The following is a 25153-nucleotide window of genomic DNA, read 5'->3' on the forward strand; positions in this document are numbered from 1 at the left end:
TGATTTGTGCAGCTGTACCAAATGCCTGAACTGCATCTTTCAGCACATACATTAATATTTTCATAATATCCATTTTGTAATGAATCATGATTCAGGTTAGATGATATTATGGTTTATTGAATACATCTACCTACAGTAGGAAAGGAGCCTGAGACATAGCCCTTGTATCCAAGACCTGGTGTGAGGCCTGCGGCCTGAATAAAAAGTAGCTGTCAAGCTTTGCTGATATAGAGCAAAGTAGCCAAGTTAGCCGAAGTCAAGCTCTGCCTGCTTGCAAGCTCACAGAACCTGGCAAGAACAGGGCTGGTATTGCAAAAAAACACATAGATTCATAAGAAAGGCTAGGCACAGGACACTCATACAAACACATTCCAGAAGGATGGTATCAGAACAGCCTGATAGTCAATATGGTACAAACACTCGCCCCACCCCCAAAGATAACAAGAACTACAATACAGAACCGTATTTCCCGCACCCTTCAGAAACAGTGCAAAGGCTCTGGAAACAAGAGCTGTTCTTCTCTCAGGCCTTTGTGCATCGCATCCATCCATAAGGGTGCAGACATTCTACGCCCCTAGAATGAGTCTTTTCTTTATTGTTTTTTGACCGCAGTTATAGCCCAATACTTTAGGGTGTTCTGCAGCTCACACCCCCATAGGCTGCATGGTGGAGCCATGCAGACAAACCCATAGTTAAGATAATTCAAGCTATGTCTTTATTTTAATTTCCAGTCTTTTCTCTCATCTGGGGTACAAAATGACAATCACTTTATTCCCCTAAACATTTTGAGATCCAGCCTGCAGTGGCCTTTTTGCATAGAGATCAGTACACTCAGAATGCTGACTTCATCAGAATAACTGTTTCACCTCTAAGTTGATCTATGAAGAAAACCTTGTGAAGACCCCAGGCAGTATTCTTTGTGCACGCAAAACTCCCATTGAAGTTGATGGGAATTGTTTGGTGTGCACAGAATGCCACATGGAACCCTAAAATTGTAACCAACTAGGTTTACAATACAGATTTTTAAAAAATAGATACTTAATAGCTTAAATCTCTCCTTTTTGTAGTACCCTTTTGGATTGCTTTTCATTCTCTGCTGAGTTTGGTGTTTGTTAGGTCATTGTTACTTTTGCCTTTAAGGCTTTATTTAAAGGCATTTTTGTTAATAATAATAATAATAATAATGGCACACAGGAAGGCAGTGGCAGCCAGAAATTAAAACCACATTGCTTTAGTCCCAGTCTAATGCTTTAACCACAAGCCACATTTTCCTCTGAATTCAGTGATGTTACTCCTGACATACAGTTCTAAATTTAACAACTGGCCAAAAGTGGCGCCTTAGGCACCGACTCCATGGGTGCTCCAGCAGAGCACCCACCGGCAGCTCCCTGCCCCGGCCTGCGCCTGGCCCCAGCTCACCTCCATTCTGCCTCCGCCTCCTCCCCTGAATGCACCGCCCCGCTCTGCTTCTCTGCTCCCCCCAGGCTTCCTGTGAATCAGCTGTTCACGCGGGAAGCTGGGGCAGGCTGAGAAGCAGGCCGCCGGCTTCCTGCTCAGGCTCAGGGATGCGCAGGTGAGCTGAGGCGGGGGGCGTGAGGAGGGCTGTCCACGCTGCAGCAGGTAACCCGGGGGGTGCACAGGGGAACCGCTCCCCGCCCAGCTCACCTCCACCACCCTGGGCCTGAGTGCGAAGCTGCCGCCTGCTTCTCAGCCCTCCCAGGCTTCCCACGGGAACAGCTGATTTGCGGGAAGCTGGGGGAGAGGGAGCAGGGCGATGTGTTCAGGGGAGGAGGTGGAGCTGGAGCGGAGGTGAGCTGGGGCCAGGCACAGCAGGGAGCTGCTGGTGGGTGCTTTGCCCTGGAGCACCCACGGAATCGGCACTTAAGGCGCCACTTTTGATGTGATCAGTGGGGGGAGCTGCCGCTACGCTACCCCGCCCCTAGGAGCCAGAGGGACCTGCCGGATGCTTCCTGGAAGATGCCCCAGGTAAGCACCGGCGAGACTCCCCACCTTTCCCCCCAGCAGGTCCCTCTGGCTCTTAGGGGCGGGGTGGGCACCCACTACGGTGGCCCACAAGACCCTCCAGCCTGGTTCTGGGGACAGTCAGGGGACAGGGGAGGTGGGTGGATAGGGCAGGGGTCCCGGGGGGGGGCGTCAAGGAATGCGGGGGGTTGGATGGGGCAGGAATCCTGGGGAGCGGGGGTGGGCAACGACCCCCTTGTGGGGTGAGGAGGGAACCGGTTGTTAAGATTTTGGCAGCTCATCACTGCCTATAACCACTGAGCCGGGGCATTAGGACCGTGCTTCGCTGATAATAAACCTCACGGAGTGCCTTCATACCTTAACAGATTTTGTGGTCATTGGGCAGTTTGCTTGAGGTCTGCTGTACCAGCTGTCTATGCAGAGCTGGGACAGCACACAGAAAGAACACACACGCAGTCAACATCTGACAACATTACTAATTAATAGCATTAAAAGTAACATGAGCATGGGTACTAAGATGAGATGTCCATTATCATACGGACATAGAAGTCCATTTGACTGCTGCTGACCATGCCAGGTACATCCCATCTGCTGTTCTGCTAGATGCACTAGGTATGTCCTGACATTTCATTGTTCTCAATGGATGACACCACCATGACAGGTATAGTACAAGACCAGCAGAGAAAAAGTTAATATAATACCCAAAGGGTAAAGGTTTCAGCTTGTTTAGGACGACAGAGTGTGAATGAGGGCAAAGAGAAGGAGGAAAAATTAAAGAAGTGTAAAGGGAACAAAACTTCATATGACTCAAGTGAAAATAAATCCCACCACTAAATGAGTCATTACAAATGTTTAGATCCCACCTTTTGATGAGTTTGATGGATTTGAAGGCCTCATCCATGTCCCCAATTGTTAGATAGAAGCTGAAGTTCAGCATAGCTTCTCGGGTAGTTTTGTCACACTCTTCCAGACCAATGAAATCTCTCATGGGCCTTTTGGCAACCATTTGAGGGAGTTGTACTGAGCCAGATTCCACTTGTGCTTCTTTCTCAGCTTCTCCTGGCTGAAAGGAAAACCACCATCACTCAGGTGCCAAGCGGGCTTCAACACACTCCCCTGACCTACAAATACAGAATTCTACAAGATTTTAACCATATGACTACTTGAAGTCAATGACAGAACTCCCTTAAATGGGAGAAGGATCAAACTCTTACAGTTGTCAGAATAATTAATACTATACTACTTTTCAAAGTGCCTTTTAATATAGGAAGGAGCGTCTCTAAAGATTACTAAAGCACATAAGTCATTAGGCTCAACATTTGAATTTCTTCAGTTACAGATAAGAGGTTTGTACAGTATCCCAGAACGAGCAGGAGTAACCATTACAGGTAAGGTTTCATTATAGTTTCTAAGTTTCTATGATTGATCTCTGCCCAATGGTGAATTTATGTTTTAAGTTAACTATCCAGATCTTCTTATTTTTTACTCCTGTCTTCATATGAGGAATCCCATTATTAGTACTCAGATTTACAACCATATTCCACAAAAATGGCAACTTTGGAGTCCCTAGAGCCTCAGTAAGATCTAAATTACAACTCCACTCAGAGCCACAACAGGGCAATTTAACTATTCTTCTGAAAAAAACAAGAGGAATCCCTTTGTTGTGTCACCAGCATCAAATAGCCTCTTTAGACTTTAAGAATTAACTTTTCACAAGCCAAACACAATAAAACATCTTGGTCTGAGCCAGTGATGAGCTGGAGCCGGTTCGCACCGGTTCACTAGAACCGGCGAGGGACAACCGGTTCTAAAAGGGCTTCTAAATTTAATTGGCCAAAAGTGGCGCCTTAGGTGCCACCTCCACGGGTGCTCGAGCCCTGGAGCACCTAAGGGGAAAATTTGGTGGGTGCAAAGCACCCACCGGCAGCTCCCTGCCCCACCCCCAGCCCCATCTCACCTACGCTCCGCCTCCTCCCCTGAATGCACCGCCCCGCTCTGCTTCTCTGCCCCCCCAGGCTTCCCGCGAATCAGCTGTTCATGCGGGAAGCTGGGGGCAGATTGAGAAGCAGGCCGCCAGCTTCCTGCTCAGGCCCAGGGATGCACAGGTGAGCTGGGGCGGGGGGCGCAAGGAGGGCTGCCCGCACTGCAGCAGGTAACCTGGTGGAGGCGGGAAGCCGCCGCCTGCTTCTCTGCCCCCCCTTACCCCCGGCTTCCCGCCGAACAGCTGATTCGCACGGGAAGCCGGGACAGGCTGAGAAGCAGGCCGCGGCTTCCCGCTCAGGCCCAGGGATGCGCAGGTGAGCTGGGGCGGGGGGGGGGCGCGAGGAGGGCCGCCCGCGCAGCAGCAGGTAACCGGGGGGAGAGGTGCACAGGGGAACCACTCCCCACCCCAGCTCACCTCTGCCTCCCTGGGCCTGAGCGGGAAGCTGCTGCCTGCTTCTCAGCCTGCCCTGGCTTCCCGACGAACAGCTGATTTGTGGGAAGCCGGGGGGGGGGCACGGAGAAGCAGAGCGGGGCGGTACTTTCAGGGGAGGAGGCGGAGGTGATCTGGGGCTGGGCGCGGAGCTGCCAGTGGGTGCTCTGCACCCACCAATTTTCCCTGTGGGTGCTCCAGCCCCAGAGCACCCAGGGAGTCAGCGCCTAAGGTGCCACTTTTGATGTGACCAGTGGGGGAGCCGCCGCTCCCGCCCTAGCTACGCTCCCCCACCCCTAGGAGCCAGAGGGACCTGCTGGATGCTTCCTGGGAGCTGCCCCAGGTAAGCACCTCCGGGACTCCCCACCTCGCCCCCTGGCAGGTACCTTAGGGGTGGGGTGGGCACCCACTATGATGGCCTACGAGACCCTCCTGCCCGGTTTTGGGGGCAGTCAGGGGACAGGGGAGGGGGGTGAATGGGGCAGGGGTCCTGGGGGGCAGGCATCAAGAAATGCTGGGGGGTTGGATGGGGCAGGAGTCCCGGGGGATGGGGGTGGGCAACGACCCCCTCGTGGGGTGAGGAGGGAACCCGTTGTTAAGATTTTGGCAGCTCATCACTGGTCTGAGCCACCATGGATGCTGAATCGTCCTCATTCTAATAATTTAGGCAGTCTCTTCAAGCCATCTTCACTGCCAGAGAAGTGTAGGGAAAAGCCATATGTTAACATTCAAGGGAGCTAATCTAAAAACTATGCAAGAGCACATTTAAAGCCACATATTAATGAATAAAATACCTGAAGTATTAGCCAGACTAAGTAATGCAAACCACAGTGCAAATGAGTGTTAGATACAATTTGGGGAATTCCTGGTTGAGGGAGAGGGAAAGACATTGTTAGGTCGACTTACAGTCACCGCAAAAGTTACTGTGGTGGTTGGTTCATGTCTACACTACTCTCCTTGTGTTGGTGGTGTGCATCCTCACCAGAAGCACTTCTACAGACTTAAGAGGGGCAGTGTGGTCGGCTGAGAGCCCGGGCTCTCAACTCTGCTTGGCTGACCCCCCACCCGCCCCTGGGCTCTCAGCAGGGAGCCAGGAGCTTCGGCTCAGCTGGGCTCCCTGCAGGGAACAGGGACCCTGCAGTGTGGGTAGTACCTAGGATCCCTGCAGGGAGTGGGGAGTCGGGTGGGCACAGTCTGGCTCAGAACAGGGAGCCAGGTTGGGACAGCCCTCCCAGCAGGGACCTCGGGGGACAGCCCTCCCAGCAGGGAGCCAGGCGGGCGGAGCCTGGCTCAGAGCGGGGACACCGGGAGGAGGGGCAGCCTGGCTGTAAGCGGGGCGGGCACAGCCTGGCTGGGCACGAGGAGCTGGGACCCCGGGGTGGGGGGCAGCCCAGCTCAGAGTAGGGAGCCTGGGCAGCAGCCCTTCTGGGAGCAGCGAGCCAGGAGCCCAGGGGAAGCTGCGCTCCAGCTGGAGCCCCGCCACCTTCCCTGGAGTGACAGCCCAAGCTGTGAGACGGGCTTTCTTGTCAATTTTACGGCTCCAGCATGGAGTAAGCAAGTAACCAGGAGTGTCTACACAAACACAGTTGCCCTAACTACACCGACATAAGCCCTGCGCCTTTCATGGAGGTGGTGTTATTATGTCGATGTAGCAGGGCACTTACATAGGTGGGAGCAAGACTGTAGTCTGGACCCTGACATAATTTGTTGATGTAAGATGCCTTATGTCGACCTAACTCTGTAGTGCACACCAGATCTAAGACAGGTCTGTTGTGTCAAGTGGACTTTACCATGTTTAAAATAGTCACAAAACTATGATATGTTTACCGTGTCAGTAAATAAATAACTAGTAATTCAGCCTTTAAAAGAAATGTACTGATTGGAAAAAAAAATGGAAATGGAGAGGGAAAAGAGGCAGATGAATGAAGACTGTGGAAGGAGGCAGTTATAGATACTTACAACAGGCTTATAGACACATCCTCTCCGAAACAACAACTAATGGCAGCAAAAAACAATACAAAAGGAGAGAGAGGTAAAAATCAAAGTAAAATATAAACATGGAGCATGAAGGATAACATGCATAAGGTGGAAGTGGAATGTAGCAGCTCTTTTTTTCATCTTGCAATTTATGGACAGGCAAAACATAATTAGATGTAATCCAGATAAAAGCCAGCTCTTCATGGAAAGGTTATTGTAGTCTATTTATTAGAAACAGGTTTGGGTTGAAAAGTTCAGATCCGGCTCTGAATTCCCCACAGTTTGAGACAATCCAGATGTAGGTTTCTTGTTTAGTCCCTTTTCTTAAGAGATTAGGAGCTAACCACAAAGTTTGGATCCACATCCAAACTTCCCAAAAGTTACAGGTGGTTGAGTGTAGTTTGCACCAATTAGGCATTCAGTGTAGTGGAAGATAACGGTAACTTATACCCATTTGGTATTTAGTGGGGACTGAATTTAGTCCCGATGTAAGTAGGCTGCAGCTCCTGTTAAAGTCAAAAGGAACTGTACCCTCTTATGCCAGGGTTAAATTTTACACCCAAGAGTATCACAGATGGTGCTGGCATAAATTAAAGTAGAAACGGGATTATTTTACATTCTCTTGTTAGTTGCTTTTCTTGATAATTGCTCCATCTCCTTTGCTTGTATATCACTCACCTTTTGCACATCCATGGAATGCCAAATTAGTGTAACTTACATTACATTGTCAATACATTCATTTTATTACTACCTTTGGGTATATCTATACTGTGATAAAAGACCCAAGGCCTGGCCATGGCTGGCCCAGGCCAGCTGACTCGGGCTCACAAGGCTCAGGCTGCAGGCTTCAAGAACCTGCAAAGGGGGAGAGTCTCAGAGGGTCTCCAGCCCGAGCCTGAATGTCTATAATGCAATTTTTAGTCTTGCGGCCTGAGCCCTGAGAGCCCGAGTCACCTGACCTGAGCTCTGAGATTTCAGGTCACAAGTTTTTTTATTGCAGTGTAGACATATCCTTTGTCACAACTTTCATTGGCGCTGCACCTGCTTACTCCAAGCTCCATTTGGCTGCATCTGGCCTCAAGTGCAAAGAAAGGTGTTAGCATGTGGTTGGGGCAGAAGTAGCCAAGGATGTCCTCTTTGTGATCTCTCACCTTTTTTGCAAAGTAATAATATGGAACCTCGATGCCCAGAAGAGCCTGGTAGGTTGAAGGCAATGGGAAGCTGTCCTGAAGCAAAAGACCATGCTCTTCAGTACTGAAGAATGATATAATCAAAACATCCGGCTGGAAGGGGAAATAAAGTATTGTTTTGTTTTAATGGTACAATATCCTATTTTAGTTTTGTTTTTATTTTCCATTTTCACTTGGCAGAGTCTTCACTTGAACAAAAACACCACACAAACACCTGCTGGTGAGGGCAGAGCTACAGGCTTCCTCCCTACAGTAGGTGGCCAACAAGTCATTCTACACTTTAAAATATGTTTGCATAGGGCCAGTCACCTCTGCCTTTCAGGAACCAGCCTCCCCATCCCTGAAGAGGGAAGCCCCTGGTAGCACACTCCTGCTCCGGAAGTCTCTGTTTTAAAGACCCAACACAGACTCAAAGAAACACTCACAACTGCTTTTAAATTATTTTTAATCCAGCATTATTCCTAGATCCATTTTAAGATCTCAAACAAAGTGTTTCACTACAGACGGTATATACAGCGTATATCTACACAGCTGACATTAAAGCGCTGCCACTTTAACATGGCTGTGCAGTCACGGCTCCTGCGCTGGGAGAGAGCTCTCCCAGCGCTGTAATAAAACCACCTCCATGAGGGGAATAGCGACCAGCACTATTTACACTGCCACTTAAAAGCGTTGAAACTTGCATTGCTCAGGGGGGTTGTGACAAAGTTCCTCCTCTTCCTTGGTGGGCCCTGCGCTTATTGGTGGATTTGCTCACCTCAGAGGTTCACAGCAGCCCTCAGTTTGGCCACTTTTGCAAGTGGCTCAAACCTGCCGTTCACTCAGCTAACCTTATCACTGGCCAGCATGGGGAAAAGGAAGGAAAACAAACCCCGTAGTCTCTGCTGGTCCACCTAGTGGGTCGGGGAACAGGCCAGGGACCTTCCCCTTTGGTAGGACCTGTTACCCAATTTCGGACTAAACAATTTCGGGTGACAGGACCCCAGAGGTGAAAGTAAGCCGGCCATACCGGGACCAGCTCTCCCTGAGAGCAATTTAAAGCCCTGGGATAGCGGCGGCAGGGCTCCGGAGGGGATTTAGAGGGCCCTGGAGCTCCAGCCGCCACTACCGCCCCTTTAAATCTCCGCCAGAGCCCCGCCACCACTACCCCAGGGCTCCGGCAGCAGGGCTCTGGCGGGGATTTAAAGGGCTCTGACGGGGCTCTGTCTGGGGTGGGAGTGGTTGCCAGAGCCCAGAGCCCTTTAAATCCCTGCCTGAGCCCTGCTGCCGGAGCCCTAGGGTAGCGGCGGTGGGGCTCCGGAGGGGATTTAAAGGGCCAGGGCGGTAGCAGCAGCTGGAGCCCTGGTGCCCTTTAAATCCCAGATGGAGCCTGGCTGCCACTACCCCAGGGCTCAGGTGGGGATTTAAAGGGCTCGGGGCTCTGGCAGCCACTACCACAGCGGAGCTCCAGGCCCTTTAAAGCTCTGCCAGAGCCCCAGGGTAGCAGTGGCAGTCAGGAGTCCCCAGGGCTCCTCAGTGATTTAAAGGGCCCCAGGCTCCACTGCAGTAGCGGCAGCTGGTGCCCAGGGCCTTTAAATTGCCCCCAAGCCCCGGGGCTCCCAACTGCCTCTGCAGCTGGTAGCTCAGGGGTGATTTAAGGGACCAGGGGCTCCTAGCAGCCAATACCGCAGCTGGAGCCCCGGGACCTTTAAATCAAGATTAAAGGGCCCAGGGGATTTAAAGCCCTGCCCCTTCCGGTTGAGGCCACGCCCCCTGCTCAGGACTCCAGATTACCGGTAAGTCCTTTAACTTACTTTTACCCCTGCAGGACCCACAGTCCAGGTCAACTCTTCCGGTATCCAATGAGGAGTTGAGAGGGATGGGGGGGAACCCAGGCCCACCCTCTACTCCAGGTTCCAGCCCAGGGCCCTGTGGATCACAGCTGTCTATAGTATTTTGTGTAACACCTGTGTGACAGCTACAACTCCCTGGGCTACTTCCCCAAGGCCTCCTCCCAACACCTTCTGTATCCTCACCACAGGACCTTCTTCCTGATGCCAGATAGCATTTGTACTCCTCAGTCCTCCAGCAGCACACCCTCACTCTCAGCTCCTGCGCACCCCTCACTGACTGAAGTGAGGTCCTTTTTAAACCAGGTGCCCTGATTAGCCTGTCTATCTTAATTGATTCTAGCAGCTTCTTAATTGGCTCTAGGTATCCTAATTAGCCTGTCTGCCTTAATTGGTTCCAGCAAGTTCCTGATTGTTCTGGAACTGCCCCTGTTACCTTACCCAGGGAAAAGGGACCTGCTTCACCTGGGGCTAATATATCTGCCTTCTATCACTCTCCTGTAGCCATATGGCCTGACCTTGTCACAAGGTGTTTTTTCAAGTGTAGACAAGTTTTTCAGCGTAGACAAGGCCTAAGGCTTTAGTTGTCATTCAGCATCCAAAACAACATAGATGCCTACTATTTAACCTTCTGTCTGCATAACAATATCCCTGGAAGTCAGTAACCCTCCCTGTAGGTTTGAAGAACAATATTTGTTAGTTTACTATTGCTGGATTATGCATGGATCTGGACCCTGGTCTGGAAGGGACAACATGGACCAATACAGTTTAGATCCAAGGAACAACTGTAGGGGTCCCCACCAGACAGCTGATGAGGAGGAAGCATTGTCAGGGTAGTGAGGTCAGGAGTGCTGTAAGCACATTAGAAAGGAAGAGCCTTTGATTTATTTGACAGGCTCTCTGGTAAAATTAAATCTGGGCAACATTCAGTGTTAATTCACAACTTTAAAAAAATGTAAAAAACAAACAGAAAAGAGTCATTTCTGAGAAGTGCAATAAAGAGGTATAAAGGCTGTCTCAAAAAGGCAGTATAGAGGAAAGACTTTTTTTTTTCTTTTGGTAATTTGCATTTCAACTTTAATTGAAGGGTCTTTATCATTCTAACTAAACATATCTTGTTACTAGAGATGGGCCAAAGACACAAAATTTGTATCCATATTTCAAAATGGAATGGTGTTTCACATCTGGGATTCTGGATTTGATCCACTGATAAACAGACCTCACTTGCACAATTCTAATCCAGATCCAAGCTTGGATTTTGACTATCCCCAAATTTCAGATATTTGTTCAGACCCACCTCTACCTGCGACACTGAGATTTGAGTTCCTTCGTAGAGTTATTTCCCTTCCTCTCTTACTTTGTAACTTTCAGTGTTTTTCATATTTTTACTCAGCCATATATACTTATGGGGAAAAAGCCGCCAGAGATGAGCAATGAAGAGCAGCAGTAGAGCCTTCTGCAAACCCTCCAGAAAAGCCCCAATGATCTCATGATGAAAATCAATATCTCTGAGTTTCTGTGGGAATAAACAAAACTAAAACACCCCAGGTTCAGAGAGGGATAGCTCAGTGGTTTGAGCATTAGCCTGCTAAACCCAGGGTTGTGAGTTCAATCCTTGAGGGGGCCATTTAGGGATCTGGGCCAAAAATTGGGAATTGGTCCTGCTTTGAGCAGGGGGTTGGATTAAATGATCTCCTGAGGTCCCTCCCAACGCTGATATTCTATGATTATTGATTTGAGCTTACAAAAACCACAATATGAGTGCTCAAGTTAGCTTCAGGAAAAACATTTTGAACTGGCCTCCTGCTCATGAGATTTTCTTATTTTCTTACCACAAATTCTAATATTTTCAGCATGAAACCCACTGCTAACAAGAAAATGTATTATGACCAATAGAAGTCACAAGTACTAGACTCTTAAAAGTTTGTTTGGCTGCTACCTTCTGTGCACCGGATCACAGTATCTACACAGATAATTTAGTGAAGGCCAGAACCAATAGTTTATTACTGGGATTAAAAAAATCAGAACAGAGGAAGAGAAAAAACATACCGTGCTTTCTGAGCTCTCTGTCTGCTGCTGCTGCTTGTCTGGAAACTGCAGGTTTGGTTCAAGGACTGCTTCACATACAAAAAGTCTTGGTTCACTATGGTCCCAGAAGTGGCTAACAGGGATGCGATCTTGCAGTGCTGGATGCTCAGTAACACTCCTGCAAAATAAAACGGAGGACAAACGTGTAAAGACAGGTGGAACATGTCCCGGGCTGCTTATTCAATTCATTAACATAAATAAGGGATGAAACATACCATGGGTTAGCCCCAAAACGATCATCACATATATAATATAAATATTTAAAATTTCCTAAGAGTGCAGTCAAGATACAATAAATTATCATAATAAACACAAACATTCATTGTATTAGGTTCAACCTCATAATAGCAATGCAAAGAGTTCCAGGTTTGACACATTACTAAAGTATTTATAGCTTGCCCAACACCTTCATATCACATGTCCTCTTATGTATTTTATTTCACAACACGAAGAATTGACATTTATCGAATCCCCTGGGAAAGATGTATAATATTCACTCCTGGTATTTTTTCTTTAGGAGTACTGGGTTACTAGCCAAACATACTAATGAATGGGAAAAAGCAGAAAAGTGAAAGATGGTGTGTAATGTCTCTCAACTGGTAACATAACTAAGGACTTTAAAGGATCCTTTTCGATGGTGACTAAACCACACTTTCATCTAAACTCAGGCTCACTTAATGCAGCGCGGGAAACAGTTGATCCCCTTCCACTTAATTCCAGGGACCATTATTTATTCCTCTTGAATTCCTACACCCTCCTCCAGTGCTCATCTTCCAGGCAGGGTGGTGAGTGGGTGATTTCCTCTAAGCCAGTGCCAAAACTACTCTGTGAATCAGGCAAGGAAAAGGCTCATTCAGCAAGTTGCCATCCCATTTCTCCTCCTTTCTCCATAAAGCACGAGCACATCACTTATCTGGCACAACTAACCTCTCCACCAGCCCAACCAGCATGAGGCTGAACAAGTACATAATGCAGGCACCAAGGATCCTATACTTCAGCATGCAGCACTGCAATCTGTCACCAACTGGAAGTCCATAACAAAGATATGCTATGGAATTCATACTTACTTTGGCCTTTTACCTGGAGAGCTACTAAAATAAATGTAGAACAAGCCACACAATTGTGACGGGTTGGATCACATAAACCCCCTTGGGAACTGCCAACTGATGTGCCAAGACTACTTCGGCTCCTGCTTTCCTGCCCTATCAGATTAGGACTTCAGTGCCCTGCCTGGTTTGAGCCAGACCCACTAGCCTGCTACAAACCCAGACCCAGGTCTGAACCTCGTCCCCTAACAGCTGTAGGCTTAACTGAAAGCAGATACAGAAGTGTTCCTGTCTTTAACACTCGGATGCCCAACTCCCAATGGGGTCCAAACGCTAAATAAATCCGTTTTACCCTGTATAAAACTTATACAGGGTAAACTCATAAATTGTTCACCCTCTAGAACAGTGGTTCTCGTAGCCGGTCCGCCGCTTGTTCAGGGAAAGCCCCTGGCGCGCCGGACCGGTTTGTTTACCTGCCACGTCCACAGGTTCGGCCGATCGCGGCTCCCACTGGCCGCGGTTCGCCGCTCCAGGCCAGTGGGGGCTGCGGGAAGTGGCACGGGCTGAGGGATGTGCTGGCCGCCCAATGGAGCTGTAATTTTTCATAGAACTTGTCTAACTTGTCTAACATAGAGGCCTGGTCTACCCTAGAAAAGTTACCCATAACTGACAGTGGGGGTCAGTAAACTGTGTCAGAGTAACAGCCGTGTTAGTCTGTATTCGCAAAAAGAAAAGGAGTACTTGTGGCACCTTAGAGACTAACCAATTTATTTGAGCATGAGCTTTCGTGAGCTACAGCTCACTTCATCAGATGCATACCGTGGAAACTGCAGCAGACTTTATATATACACAGAGAATATGAAACAATACCTCCTCCCACCCCACTGTCCTGCTGGTAATAGCTTATCTAAAGTGATCATCAGGTGGGCCATTTCCAGCACAAATCCAGGTTTTCTCACCCTCCACCCCCCCACACAAATTCACTCTCCTGCTGGTGCTAGCCCATCCAAAGTGACAACTCTTTACATAATCAAGTCGGGCTATTTCCTGCATAAATCCAGGTTTTCTCACATCCCCCCCAAAACTTGGAGAGTGGTCAGTTTAGATGAGCTATTACCAGCAGGAGAGTGAGTTTGTGTGTGTATGGGGTGGGGGGGATGTGAGAAAACCTGGATTTATGCAGGAAATAGCCCGACTTGATTATGTAAAGAGTTGTCACTTTGGATGGGCTAGCTATTCGAACTAACTAAACTGTATAAGAACCACTATAAGAGTTTTGCCACGGCAAAGGAGGGAGTTCCAACAGCCATCAAAGGCAGTAAGAAGAAAAAGACAGTTACCTCTTTTCGTAACTGGTGTTCTTCGAGATGTGTTGCTCATGTCCATTCCATTCTAGGTGTGTGTGCTTGACACACGTACCGGTGCTGGAAGCTTTTTCCTGAGTGGTATCTGTAGCGGACCGGCTCTGGCACCCTCTGAAGTGGCGTGCATATGTCGCTGTATAAGGGGCACCGCCGGCTTCCCCACACCCTCAGTTCCTTCTTGCCGTAAACTCCGACAGTGGGGAAATAGGGAGGGTCATGGAATGGACATGAGCAACACATCTCAAAGAACACCAGTTACGAAAAAAGGTAACTGTCTTTTCTTCTTCAAGTGCTTGCTCATGTCCATTCTATTCTAGTTGACTCCCAAGCAGTACCACTAGAGGCAGGTAGGAATTCATGGACATGTAGACTGCAACACAGCCCTGCCGAACCCAGCGTTGTCTCTGGCCTGTTGGGTGATGGCGTAATGCATGTTAAACTTGTGCCCCAAAGACCATGTCGCAGACCTGCAAATGTCCTGGATAGGGACATGGGCTAGGAAGGGCTATGTAATTGTATCTCAATGTGTTTGATTCTAAGTAGCATTAGTGAAGCATTTGGTTAGTTTCTTGAGAAAGGAATTTGCAGATTAAGTGCCCAATCAAGAAACACTTAACTGACAATGGACCTTGGGAGACTCCAATCCACAAATGAGAAGTCTTCCTGGGCTTTTCAAGGTAGCAAGTGTGCAAACTGAGTCATGCATGGACATGTGACTTGCCCAGGTGGCTACAAACTCCATCTTGTTGCTGTGATTTTGCACAGGAGAATAAAGGGGTTTCCGCCCACAAGAGAAAGAATATAAAAGGCCCTGGAAACCCCTCCATTTTGTCTTCAATCCTGCTTCTTACCTCTGGAGGGACTTTGCTACACTGAAGCTCTGAACAAAGGACTGAATGACCCATCCAAGTTGTGGATGTACTCCAGAGACTTGATTTGAACCTGCAGTTTATTCCATCACTGCTACAAGCCTAACCAAGAACTTTGCCATTACTGTATGTAATTGATTCCATTTAACCATTTTTCGCTCTCATCTATATTTCTTTCTTTTTATGAATAAACCTTTAGATTTTAGATTCTAAAGGACTGGTAACAGCGTGATATGTAGGTAAGATCTGATTTGTAGATTGACCTGGGTCTGGGGCTTGGTCCTTTGGGATTGGGAGATCCTTTTTTTCTCTTACTGGGGTATTGGTTTTCATATACCATAAGAAGTGGCTGCTGGTGGTGATACTGGGAAACTGGAGTGTTTAAGGGAATTGCTTGTGTGACTTATGGTTAGCCAGTGGGGTAAAACCAAAGTCCTCTCTGTTTGGCTGGTTTGGTGTGCCTTAATAGTAAACGAACTCCGTCTTTGGGCTGTAACTAACCTGCTCTAAGCAATTTGACCTGAATTGATACTCTCAGTTATGTCCCACCAAAGACAGCATCATTACACTCCCCTCCCCACAACCCCCTTGGCAGTCCAGAGTTGTGGCCGTGACCACTAGGCCACAATTCCCAACCAGACCCTGAGAGGAGACCATTATAACTGGTGGAGAACGCTGGCATTCAATCCCACCCCTGAGAGAAGGGGAGATTGACTGACCTAGGTGGCCAAATAGCCTGGTTTAGAACAACATGGCCTCGTCAGCCAGCAATGATGGAGTTGGAATGATTGTTGAAATGGACGACCGAGAACCAGCAGCAGCAGGTGGCACAGCAGCAGCAACTCCTGCAGCAAATGGCCGCTCAGCAGCAGCAACTGATTTGGGACTTAGGGGCCCAACAACAGGAACAACAGCAAAGGTTAGTTCAACAAGTTCTGGCATTGATGCAGTCCCAGGGGTCCCCCGGAGCTTCCCCACCAGGGGGCCTGGGCCCAAGCCCATGAGCCCCACTAGTACCTGTGAAGCTCACAAAGATGGGCCCTGAGGATGACCCCAAGGCTTTTCTGACAACATTTGAGCAGGTGGCTATGGCTGCCCAATGATCCCCTGACCAGTGGGCCATCCTGCTGGCACCTTACTTAACGGGACCAGTGCAGGCCACATACCGGGGACTGGATTCAGAGAGTGCCCAAGACTGACCTCAGGTCAGAGCGGCCATCTTGGACTACCTCAACATTACTGAGGAGACCTTCTGCCAGAGGTTCTGGGGGGAAAGGGACCCTCCAGGGGCCTGACCCCGGATAGTCAACCAGAAACTGCGAGACCTATGTTGGAGATGGTTAAAGCCCGAAGGGCGGACCAGAGTAGAGGTGGCTGAACTCATCCTGGTGGAGCAGTTTGCCCAAATCCTCCCGAAAGGGGGTAGGGACTGGGTACGCAGACATCAAAAAGAGTCACTTACCAATGCAGTGAGATTGATGGAACACTATCTGGCAGCTGAGACTCCAACCCCAGCCCGAACATAAAATCTGGGGTCCTCAAGCAATTGCTCTGCCCAGAAGCCAGGAAGAACGAGGGGGCCAAGCACCTGGGGGAAGACATTTCCCGAGGCCTGGGTCCCAACCAGCAGTCTCGGGGCTAACCATGGGAGCCTGTTTCTCCTGTGGGCATCCGGCCCACCATTATCAGGAATGCCCCTATATGGAGTGCAGCTATGGGCAAGTATGGATGGTAGAAAGCCGTGCCTGGAAGCGCACCCCAGCAAAATTAACAGTTCCTGTACAAATAAATGGAACTGAGGTAATAGGTTTAGTAGACTTTGGGTGTGGGCAAACCCTGGTCTGGGACAACCTGGTCCCCCCAACCCTGAAGCCCACAGAGAGACCATCTTCCTGCAGTGCATTAACAGGGATATTAAACCCTATCCCATTGCCCAGGTAGAGGTCATCATAGGGGACAACATGAGGCCCCTTGTAATAGGGCTAGCCCCAACCCTAGCCTACCCTGTTATCTTGGGTCGGTACTGGGAACACTTTTCAGACCCATTGAGGGGATGTAGACCTGTTCCCGGGAGCCCGGATGAAGCATCTGAAGGAAACAGGGCAGGCAGAGAACTCCAGTCCGTGACCCTGGTGGGAGTAGATGAGGAGCAGGACCCCAGGGAGGGGGTTTCCCACCAAGAGGAAGTGCTGCCGGAAGATCCACCCAATCAGGAGACGTTACCAACTCCACTCCTGGAAAGGGAGTTACTGACCCGAGAGACGGATTTTGTGAAGGACAAGAGGGAGGGTGAGACTTTGACCCATGTTTATGAACAACTCCCAGTGATTAATGTTGAGGTCGTAGATCCCCACCGGGATGCGCAGTACCTCCACTTTGAACTCCAAAAGGAACGATTATATCTGCTGGAAAAAGGACCACTGGACAGAGGAAATCCGTTCACAACTCCTTGTCCCTCGGCCACATTGGCGAGAAATCATGCGATTGGCCCATGCCATCCCCTCCGCAGGCCACCTTGGACAGGAGAAAACTCTAGCACGGACTTAGACCACTTCTCCTGGCCTGGCGTACATCAAGAAGTTAAACTTCTGTGACTCCTGCCCGGAATGCCATCAAGTCAGGCCAAAAGGTCGATGAAAGCCCTCCTCATCCCTCTCCCTGTCATCAGTGTCCCCTTTGAATGAACTGGGATAGACCTTGTCGGCCCCCTGGAAAAGAGTGCCACTGGATACAAACACCTATTGGTGATAGTTGATTATGCGACTCATTATCTGGAGGCAATCCCACTCCGTAACACCAATGCTGTCATAAACATACAGATAAGAGTAGCATAAAATCTCTCCTGGGCAGCTGTACTGAATCTTTACCTGTAAGGGGTTAAGAAGCTCAAATAATCTGGTTGGCAACTGACCAAAAGGACCAATAAGGAAAGAAGATACTTTCAGATCTGGGCGGACGTAGGGGAGGTTTTGTTTGTGCTCTCTTTGTTTGTTCCCTCTCCGGACGGAGAGAGAGACCAGGCAGATACAACATCTCCTGAAAACATACCTGAAATAATCCATCTAAGGTTACAAACATTGTAAGTAAGGCAAGGAAATGCGTTAGATTATTTTTTGTTTTAGCTTGTGAATTTTCCCTATGCTAAGAGGTAGTTTTATTCCTGTTTTTGTAACTGTGAAGCTGAGTCCAGAGGGGAGTCCTCTGTGTTTTAAATCTTTTTATTACCTTGTAAAGTTACCTTCCATCCTGATTTTGCAGGTGTGATTCTTTTACTTTTTTCTTTATAATAAAGTTCTTCTTTTAAGAACCTGATTGATTTTAGTGTCCTAAAGATAAAGGGTCTGGTCTATATTTACATTAAAGGCAATTAGTTGGTATATTATTCTCCAAGCCTCCCCAGAAAAGGGGGTGAAGGGACTTGGGGGGATATTTTGGGGAAATAGGGATTCCAAGTGATATGTCCCTGAATTTTTGTTTAAATCACTTGGTGGTGGCAGCAATACCATCCAAGGACAAGGAAAGGAATTTGTGCCTTGGGGAAGTTTTTAACGTAAACTGGTAGAATATACGCTTAGGGGGTCTTTCATGCGGGTCCCCACATCTGTACCCCAGAGTTTAGAGTGGGGAGGGAACCCTGACAAATGCAAAGACTATTGCCACGGAACTTTTGAAAGTCTGTGCTCAAGTAGGAGTTCCCAAGGAAATTCTGACTGACCAAGGCACCAATTTCACATTCCACTTGATGAAACAGGTCTGTGAGCTTTTGAGACTAAAGAGCCTCTGTACCTCCATTTATCACCCGAAAACAGATGGCCTGTGTCAAGGTTCCTCCCCCACTCTGAACGCTAGGGTACAGATGTGACACTGTACGCTAACATGAAGGGGAAAGGAGTCCAGGAAAGCTGGCTGTATTTCAAGGAATCCCTGTTGAGGTTACAGGGACAAACCATCCCGATGTGTCGAAAGAATAGTAAATATGGCAGGCGACCAGCTTGGCTTAACGGTGAAATCCTAGCGGATCTTAAGCATAAAAAAGAAGCTTACAAGAAGTGGAAGGTTGGACATATGACCAGGGAAGAGTATAAAAATATTGCTCGGGCATGTAGGAATGAAATTAGGAGGGCCAAATCGCACCTGGAGCTGCAGCTAGTGAGAGATGTTAAGAGTAACAAGAAGGGTTTCTTCAGGTATGTTGGCAACAAGAAGAAAGCCAAGGAAAGTGTGGGCCCCTTAATGAATGAGGGAGGCAACCTAGTGACAGAGGATGTGGAAAAAGCTAATGTACTCAATGCTTTTTTTGCCTCTGTCTTCATGAACAAGGTCAGCTCCCAGACTGCTGTGCTGGGCATCACAACATGGGGAATAGATGGCCAGCCCTCTGTGGAGAAAGAGGTGGTTAGGGACTATTGAGAAAAGCTGGACATGCACAAGTCCATGGGGCCGGACGAGTTGCATCCGAGAGTGCTAAAGGAACTGGCGGCTGTGATTGCAGAGCCATTGGCCATTATCTTTGAAAACTCGTGGTGAACGGGGGAAGTCCCGGATGACTGGAAAAAGGCTAATGTAGTGCCAATCTTTAAAAAAGGGAAGAAGGAGGATCCTGGGAACTACAGGCCGGTCAGCCTCACCTCAGTCCCTGGAAAAATCATGGAGCAGGTCCTCAAAGAATCAATCCTGAAGCACTTACATGAGAGGAAAGTGATCAGGAACAGTCAGCATGGATTCACCAAGGGAAGGTCATGCCTGACTAATCTAATCGCCTTCTATGATGAGATTACTGGTTCTGGGGATGAAGGGAAAGCAGTGGATGTATTGTTTCTTGACTTTAGCAAAGCTTTTGACACGGTCTCCCACAGTATTCTTGTCAGCAAGTTAAAGAAGTATGGGCTGGATGAATGCACTATAAGGTGGGTAGAAAGTTGGCTAGATTGTCGGGATCAACGGGTAGTGATCAATGGCTCCATGTCTAGTTGGCAGCCGGTGTCAAGTGGAGTGCCCCAGGGGTCGGTCCTGGGGCCGGTTTTGTTCAATATCTTCATAAATGATCTGAAGGATGGTGTGGATTGCACTCTCAGCAAATTTGCGGATGATACTAAACTGGGAGGAGTGGTAGATACGCTGGAGGGCAGGGATAGGATACAGAGGGACCTAGACAAATTGGAGGATTGAGCCAAAAGAAATCTGATGAGGTTCAATCAGGATAAGTGCAGGGTCCTGCACTTAGGACGGAAGAACCCAATGCACAGTTACAGACTAGGGACCGAATGGCTAGGCAGCAGTTCTGCGGAAAAGGACCTAGGGGTGACAGTGGACGAGAAGCTGGATATGAGTCAGCAGTGTGCCCTTGTTGCCAAGAAGGCCAATGGCATTTTGGCCTGTATAAGTAGGGTCATAGCAAGCAGATCGAGGGACGTGATCGTCCCCCTCTATTCGACATTGGTGAGGCCTCATCTGGAGTACTGTGTCCAGTTTTGCGCCCCACACTACAAGAAGGATGTGGATAAATTGGAGAGAGTCCAGCGAAAGGCAACAAAAATGATTAGGGGTCTGGAACACATGACTTATGAGGAGAGGCTGAGGGAACTGGGATTGTTTAGTCTGCGGAAGAGAAGAATGAGGGGGGATTTGATAGCTGCTTTCAACTACCTGAGAGGTAGTTCCAGAGAGGATGGTTCTAGACTATTCTCAGTGGTGGAAGAGGACAGGACAAGGAGTAATGGTCTCAAGTTGCAGTGGGCGAGGTTTAGGTTGGATATTAGGAAAAACTTTTTCACTAGGAGGGTGGTGAAACACTGGAATGCGTTGCCTAGGGAGGTGGTAGAATCTCCTTCCTTAGAAGTTTTTAAGGTCAGGCTTGACAAAGCCCTGGCTGGGATGATTTAATTGGGGATGGGTCCTGCTTTTGAGCAGGGGGTTGGACTAGATGACCTCCTGAGGTCCCTTCCAACCCTGATATTCTATGATTCTATGTGGGGACCTGCATGAAAACCTCCTAAGCTTATCTTTACCAGCTTAGGTCAAAACTTCCCCAAGGTACAAAATATTCCACCCTTTGTCCTTGGATTGGGCGCTACCACCACCAAACAAATACTGGTTACTGGGGAAGAGCTGTTTGGAAACGTCTTTCCCCCCCAAATACTTCCCAAAACCTTGCACCCCACTTCCTGGACAAGGTTTGGTAAAAAGCCTCACCAATTTGCCTAGGTGACTACAGACCCAGACCCTTGGATCTTAAGAACAATGAACAATCCTCCAACACTTGCACCCCCCCTTTCCTGGGAAATGTTAGATAAAAAGCCTCACCAATTTGCATAGGTGACCACAGACCCAAACCCTTGGATCTGAGAACAATGAAAAAGCATTCAGTTTTCTTACAAGAAGACTTTTAATAGAAATAGGAGTAAATAGAAGTAAAGAAATCCCCTCTGTAAAATCAGGATGGTAGATACCTTACAGGGTAATTAGATTCAAAACATAGAGAATCCCTCTAGGCAAAACCTTAAGTTACAAAAAAGATGCACAGACAGAAATAGTTATTCTATTCAGCACAATTCTTTTCTCAGCCATTTAAAGAAATCATAATCTAACGCATACCTAGCTAGATTACTTACTAAAAGTTCTGAGACTCCATTCCTGTTCTATCCCCGACAAAAGCAGCATATAGACAGACAGAGACCCTTTGTTTCTCTCCCTCCTCCCAGCTTTTGAAAGTATCTTGTCTCCTCATTGGTCATTTTGGTCAGGTGCCAGTGAGGTTACCTTTAGCTTCTTAACCCTTTACAGGTGAGAGGAGTTTTCCTCTGGCCAGGAGGGATTTTAAAGAGGTTTACCCTTCCCTTTATATTTATGACAGCCTGGTTGAACGCGTTAACAGAACCCTGAAGCAGATGCTGAAAAGGTTTATCCCAGATGCCCTCCACCTCTTGTTTGCCATTTGGGAAGTCCCACAATCCTCATTCAAGCTCCTATATGGGAGACGGCCTCGGGGAATCCTTGACCTAGTCTGGGAGATGTGGGAAGGACGAACTCCAAGAACTCAGAATGTCCTACAGTACATGCTGAGACTCAGGGGGAGACTTGAGACTCCAGGACAGAGTTCCTGGCTATTTTCGAGGAGGAAAAAATGGTGGCGAGAGCCTCCCTCTAGCGTTCGTGGGTTTGTTGGGTGGGGAGGAGGTTTTCTTTAGCCACAGTTTGTGGGTTTGTTGGGTGGTGAGGAGGTTTTCTTTAGCCACAGCTGTGGCTGTGGCTAAAGAAAACCTCCTCACCACCCAACAAACCCATGAACGCTAGAGCAGCTGTGGCTAAAAAAAACCTCCTCACCACCCAACAAACCCACGAATGCTAGAGGGAGGCTCTCGCCACTATTTTTTCCTCCTTGAAGATAGCCAGGAACTCTGTCCTGGAGTCCTCAGGCAGTGCGTCCATGAATTTGGCAATAGACTGCCAAACATTAAAATCATATCTGCCAAGGAGGGCCTGGTGTTTAGCCACTCTGAGCTGGAGGCTGGCACTTGAATAAACCTTCCTCCCAACAAGTCAAGCCTCTTGCCGTCTTTATTTCTGGGAGTCAGGCTGGGTTGCCCCTGTCTATCTCTCTCATTGACCACAGATACCATGAGGGAGTTTGGTGCAGGGTGAATGTACAAATATTCTGATCCCATAGCAGGGATACCTTGGATGGGGCTACCATGGCCAGGATGTCGAACAGGCCATCGGAGGGTTCTGCTAACTCCTCCACCTGTAAGACCAGGCTTGCTGCCACTCTCTTTAGCAGCTCCTGATGTGCCTTAGCATCATCCTGAAGCACTGACTGGGATGGTTCTGCCACTGCCTCATCAAACGATGATGATGAGGCAGGGGCCGGGGGGAAGAGTGGGTGCCACTTCCACCTCTTCCTTAGTCTCCACCCCAGTAGAAGACTCCTGAGCACTGCGCTCTGACCCTGCGTCCGATGCCAGGGGAGGACAGGAAACAGTCACCGATCACCTGTCTGATGCGCCTGACACAGAGCGCTGGACGAGAGTCCCAGGTGCCCATGGAAACCCCCATGGGTTCCAGAACCGCCATGGGGGAGACCACTAGCCCTGGGGCCAAGCACCAGTCGGCAGTACCAGAGGAGCTCCTCCATGCTTGGCTGAGAGCGACTGGCTCGAAGGGCCCAGTGCCTCTTCCTCTTAGTTCGAAGAGGGTGAGTGACACTAATGAGGCTTCAGAGTCCTCTTCCTGATGGCTTCTTCAGATTCCTTGGCTCCCCCGCAGAAAAATGGGGGAGTAAAAGAAATCTGTGGGGAACACACACCCCTCCCACAGCAGCCCGGGTGTGTCTGCTTCAGAGGTAAAAGTAAGCTGGTACGCCCCAGTACGGTGTACCGGCAAGAGTCAATGCACCGTACTGGGGCAGCCCGGCTTCCCTAGGGGGCAATTTAAAGGGCCTGGGGCTCCCAGCAGTGGCTGGAGCCCCAGGCCCTTTACACTGCCTCCAGAGCCCCACTGCTGGAGCCCTGGGGTAGCGGCTGCAGGGCTCCGGTGGCTATTTAAAGGTGTCCCTGAGGCAGAGCAGAAATGTAACAACTATACAGGGAGGCTGCTAATGTTTCCATTGTTAGTTAATTGTTCCCATTCTTGGTCAATTAAGACTTCTTTACCTTGCCTGAGAGGTGTAAAGAAGCCTTATTGTAAATGACAGTAACAAAATCCTCAGCTAGGAAGGTCTACATGCTTTCTCACTTTTTCCCTGTGCCAGAGAGGCACAATGGGGTTAGATTACAGCTCAGGATCTATTTTACTTATCCATTTTAAAAAAATGCAGGACAATTATTAGCAAAACTGTAGGACTTTCTAGTGTGAAAGTCTGAGCCCTTTAAAGCGACATTCTACTTTACAGTACACAAAAATAAAAGTAATGTAATTTAAATGAAAATCCAGGATTCTAACTGAAACGCAGAATCTTAGTTACCAAGTATTTGTAACTTAACTTTCATGTGTTTAGGAAATGCTGAAGTTATTGTGATTATTTTTTCTGTAAGGTAGTTTTAATAAATTACCAAAATAAGTGAAACTGATTGGATTATTTTGACAAATAAAATATGCAGAATTTTTGCATTTTTTGGTGCAGAATTTGAATTTTTTGGCACAGAGTTCTGCCAGGAGTAAAATCTAACAGTGAAGGGAAGAGACTTGGTTTGACTGACTTCTCATCTTCCCTCTGGTATCTCCTCTTCTTGGAGATGGGTAATGATGATTAACTTTTTGCAAACAAAGTCAGCACGGAGGGAGCTGTGTTCAGGAAAAGAACCAAGGACTCCCACTGCAGTGACTAACCCCAGTGTCTGTCACAGTTACGAGGCTAGCTGCCTGTTCGTCTGCCTGTTTTCTCTGAGGGTATGTCTACACAGCAAATGAAGGTGTAATTGAAGCTAGTATGGGTAACAATAGAGTAAAGATATGGTTGCACAGGCTGCAGTGCAGACACAGAACCCAAGTGTGTGCCCAGGGCCTCCAGTAGCACGCAGGCAGCTTGCTCATACTACCATGTCTTTACTAGTATTGCTATTCAGGCTAACTAGATTAAAGCTGGCATGGGTATGCCTATCTGCATTAGAACAACATCTTCACTTGCAGTGCGCACTCAACTCAGTGATCAGCCTTTTGCCTTACCTGCCTTTGGGTGGAATCTCACAGTTCTTCCATTCTTAGACCATACCTGAGTACATCATCCAGATTATACCAATCACTGAACACCCTGCAGGTCTGGCACCTGTGTTCAGAGGTGGCAGGTTTGTAGAAATTTTGGTGGTGGCCAGAACCCGCACCCCCACAAACTCCGTCCCCCACCTGCCTAAGACTCTGGGAGGGAGTTTGGGTGGGGGGAGGAGGTCTGGGGTGCAGGCCCTGGGCTGGGGATTAGGGTGCAGGATGCAGGCTCTGGGAGGGAATTTGGGTGCGGGGGGGGGGTCTGGGGTGCAGACTCTGGGATGGAGTTTGGGTGTTGGGTGTAGGCTCTGGGCTGGGGCAGGGGATGGGGGGTGCAGGAAGGGGTGAAGGGTGCAGGCTCTGGGATGGCATTTGGATGGAGGCTCTGGGCTGGGGGTGGGGGTGTAGGAGGGGGTGAGGGGTGCACGCTCTGGGAGGGAGTTTGGGCTTGGAGGGGGTGCAGAGGGAGGGGGTGCAGGCTCTGGGAGGGAGTTTGGGGTCAGGAGAGGGTGTGTGGGAAGGGGGAGGGGGTGCAGGCTCTGGGAAGGAGTTTGGGGATAGGAGGAGGTGCAGGGGTGAGGGCTGTGGGGCTGAGGATGAGAGGTTTGGGGTGTGGGAGGGGGCTCAGGGCTGGGGTAGAGGATTAGGGTGCGGGGGGATGAGGGCTCTGGCTGGGGCTGGGGATGAGGGGTTTGGGG

General features: G+C 48.8%; 1 protein-coding gene across 6 annotated transcripts in view; it reads right to left on the reverse strand.

Moving 5' to 3' along the window:
- IFT140 (intraflagellar transport 140) overlaps nucleotides 1-25153 on the reverse strand; it is a 252984-nt gene that overhangs the window by 84816 nt on the left and 143015 nt on the right. For 5 of the 6 annotated variants that reach the window (XM_048868017.2, XM_048868016.2, XM_048868015.2 and 2 more), the window contains 3 exons: nucleotides 11442-11598; nucleotides 7525-7656; nucleotides 2847-3046 (listed from right to left, as the gene is read on the reverse strand). In XM_048868017.2, the coding sequence (XP_048723974.2) occupies nucleotides 2847-3046; nucleotides 7525-7656; nucleotides 11442-11598 (489 nt within the window). The remainder of the gene's footprint in view (nucleotides 1-2846; nucleotides 3047-7524; nucleotides 7657-11441; nucleotides 11599-25153) is intronic. The other variant, XM_048868013.2, reaches the window with a different exon arrangement.

This window comes from Caretta caretta, chromosome 10 (genome assembly GCF_965140235.1).
Source record: "Caretta caretta isolate rCarCar2 chromosome 10, rCarCar1.hap1, whole genome shotgun sequence".
NCBI lineage: Eukaryota > Metazoa > Chordata > Testudines > Cheloniidae > Caretta > Caretta caretta.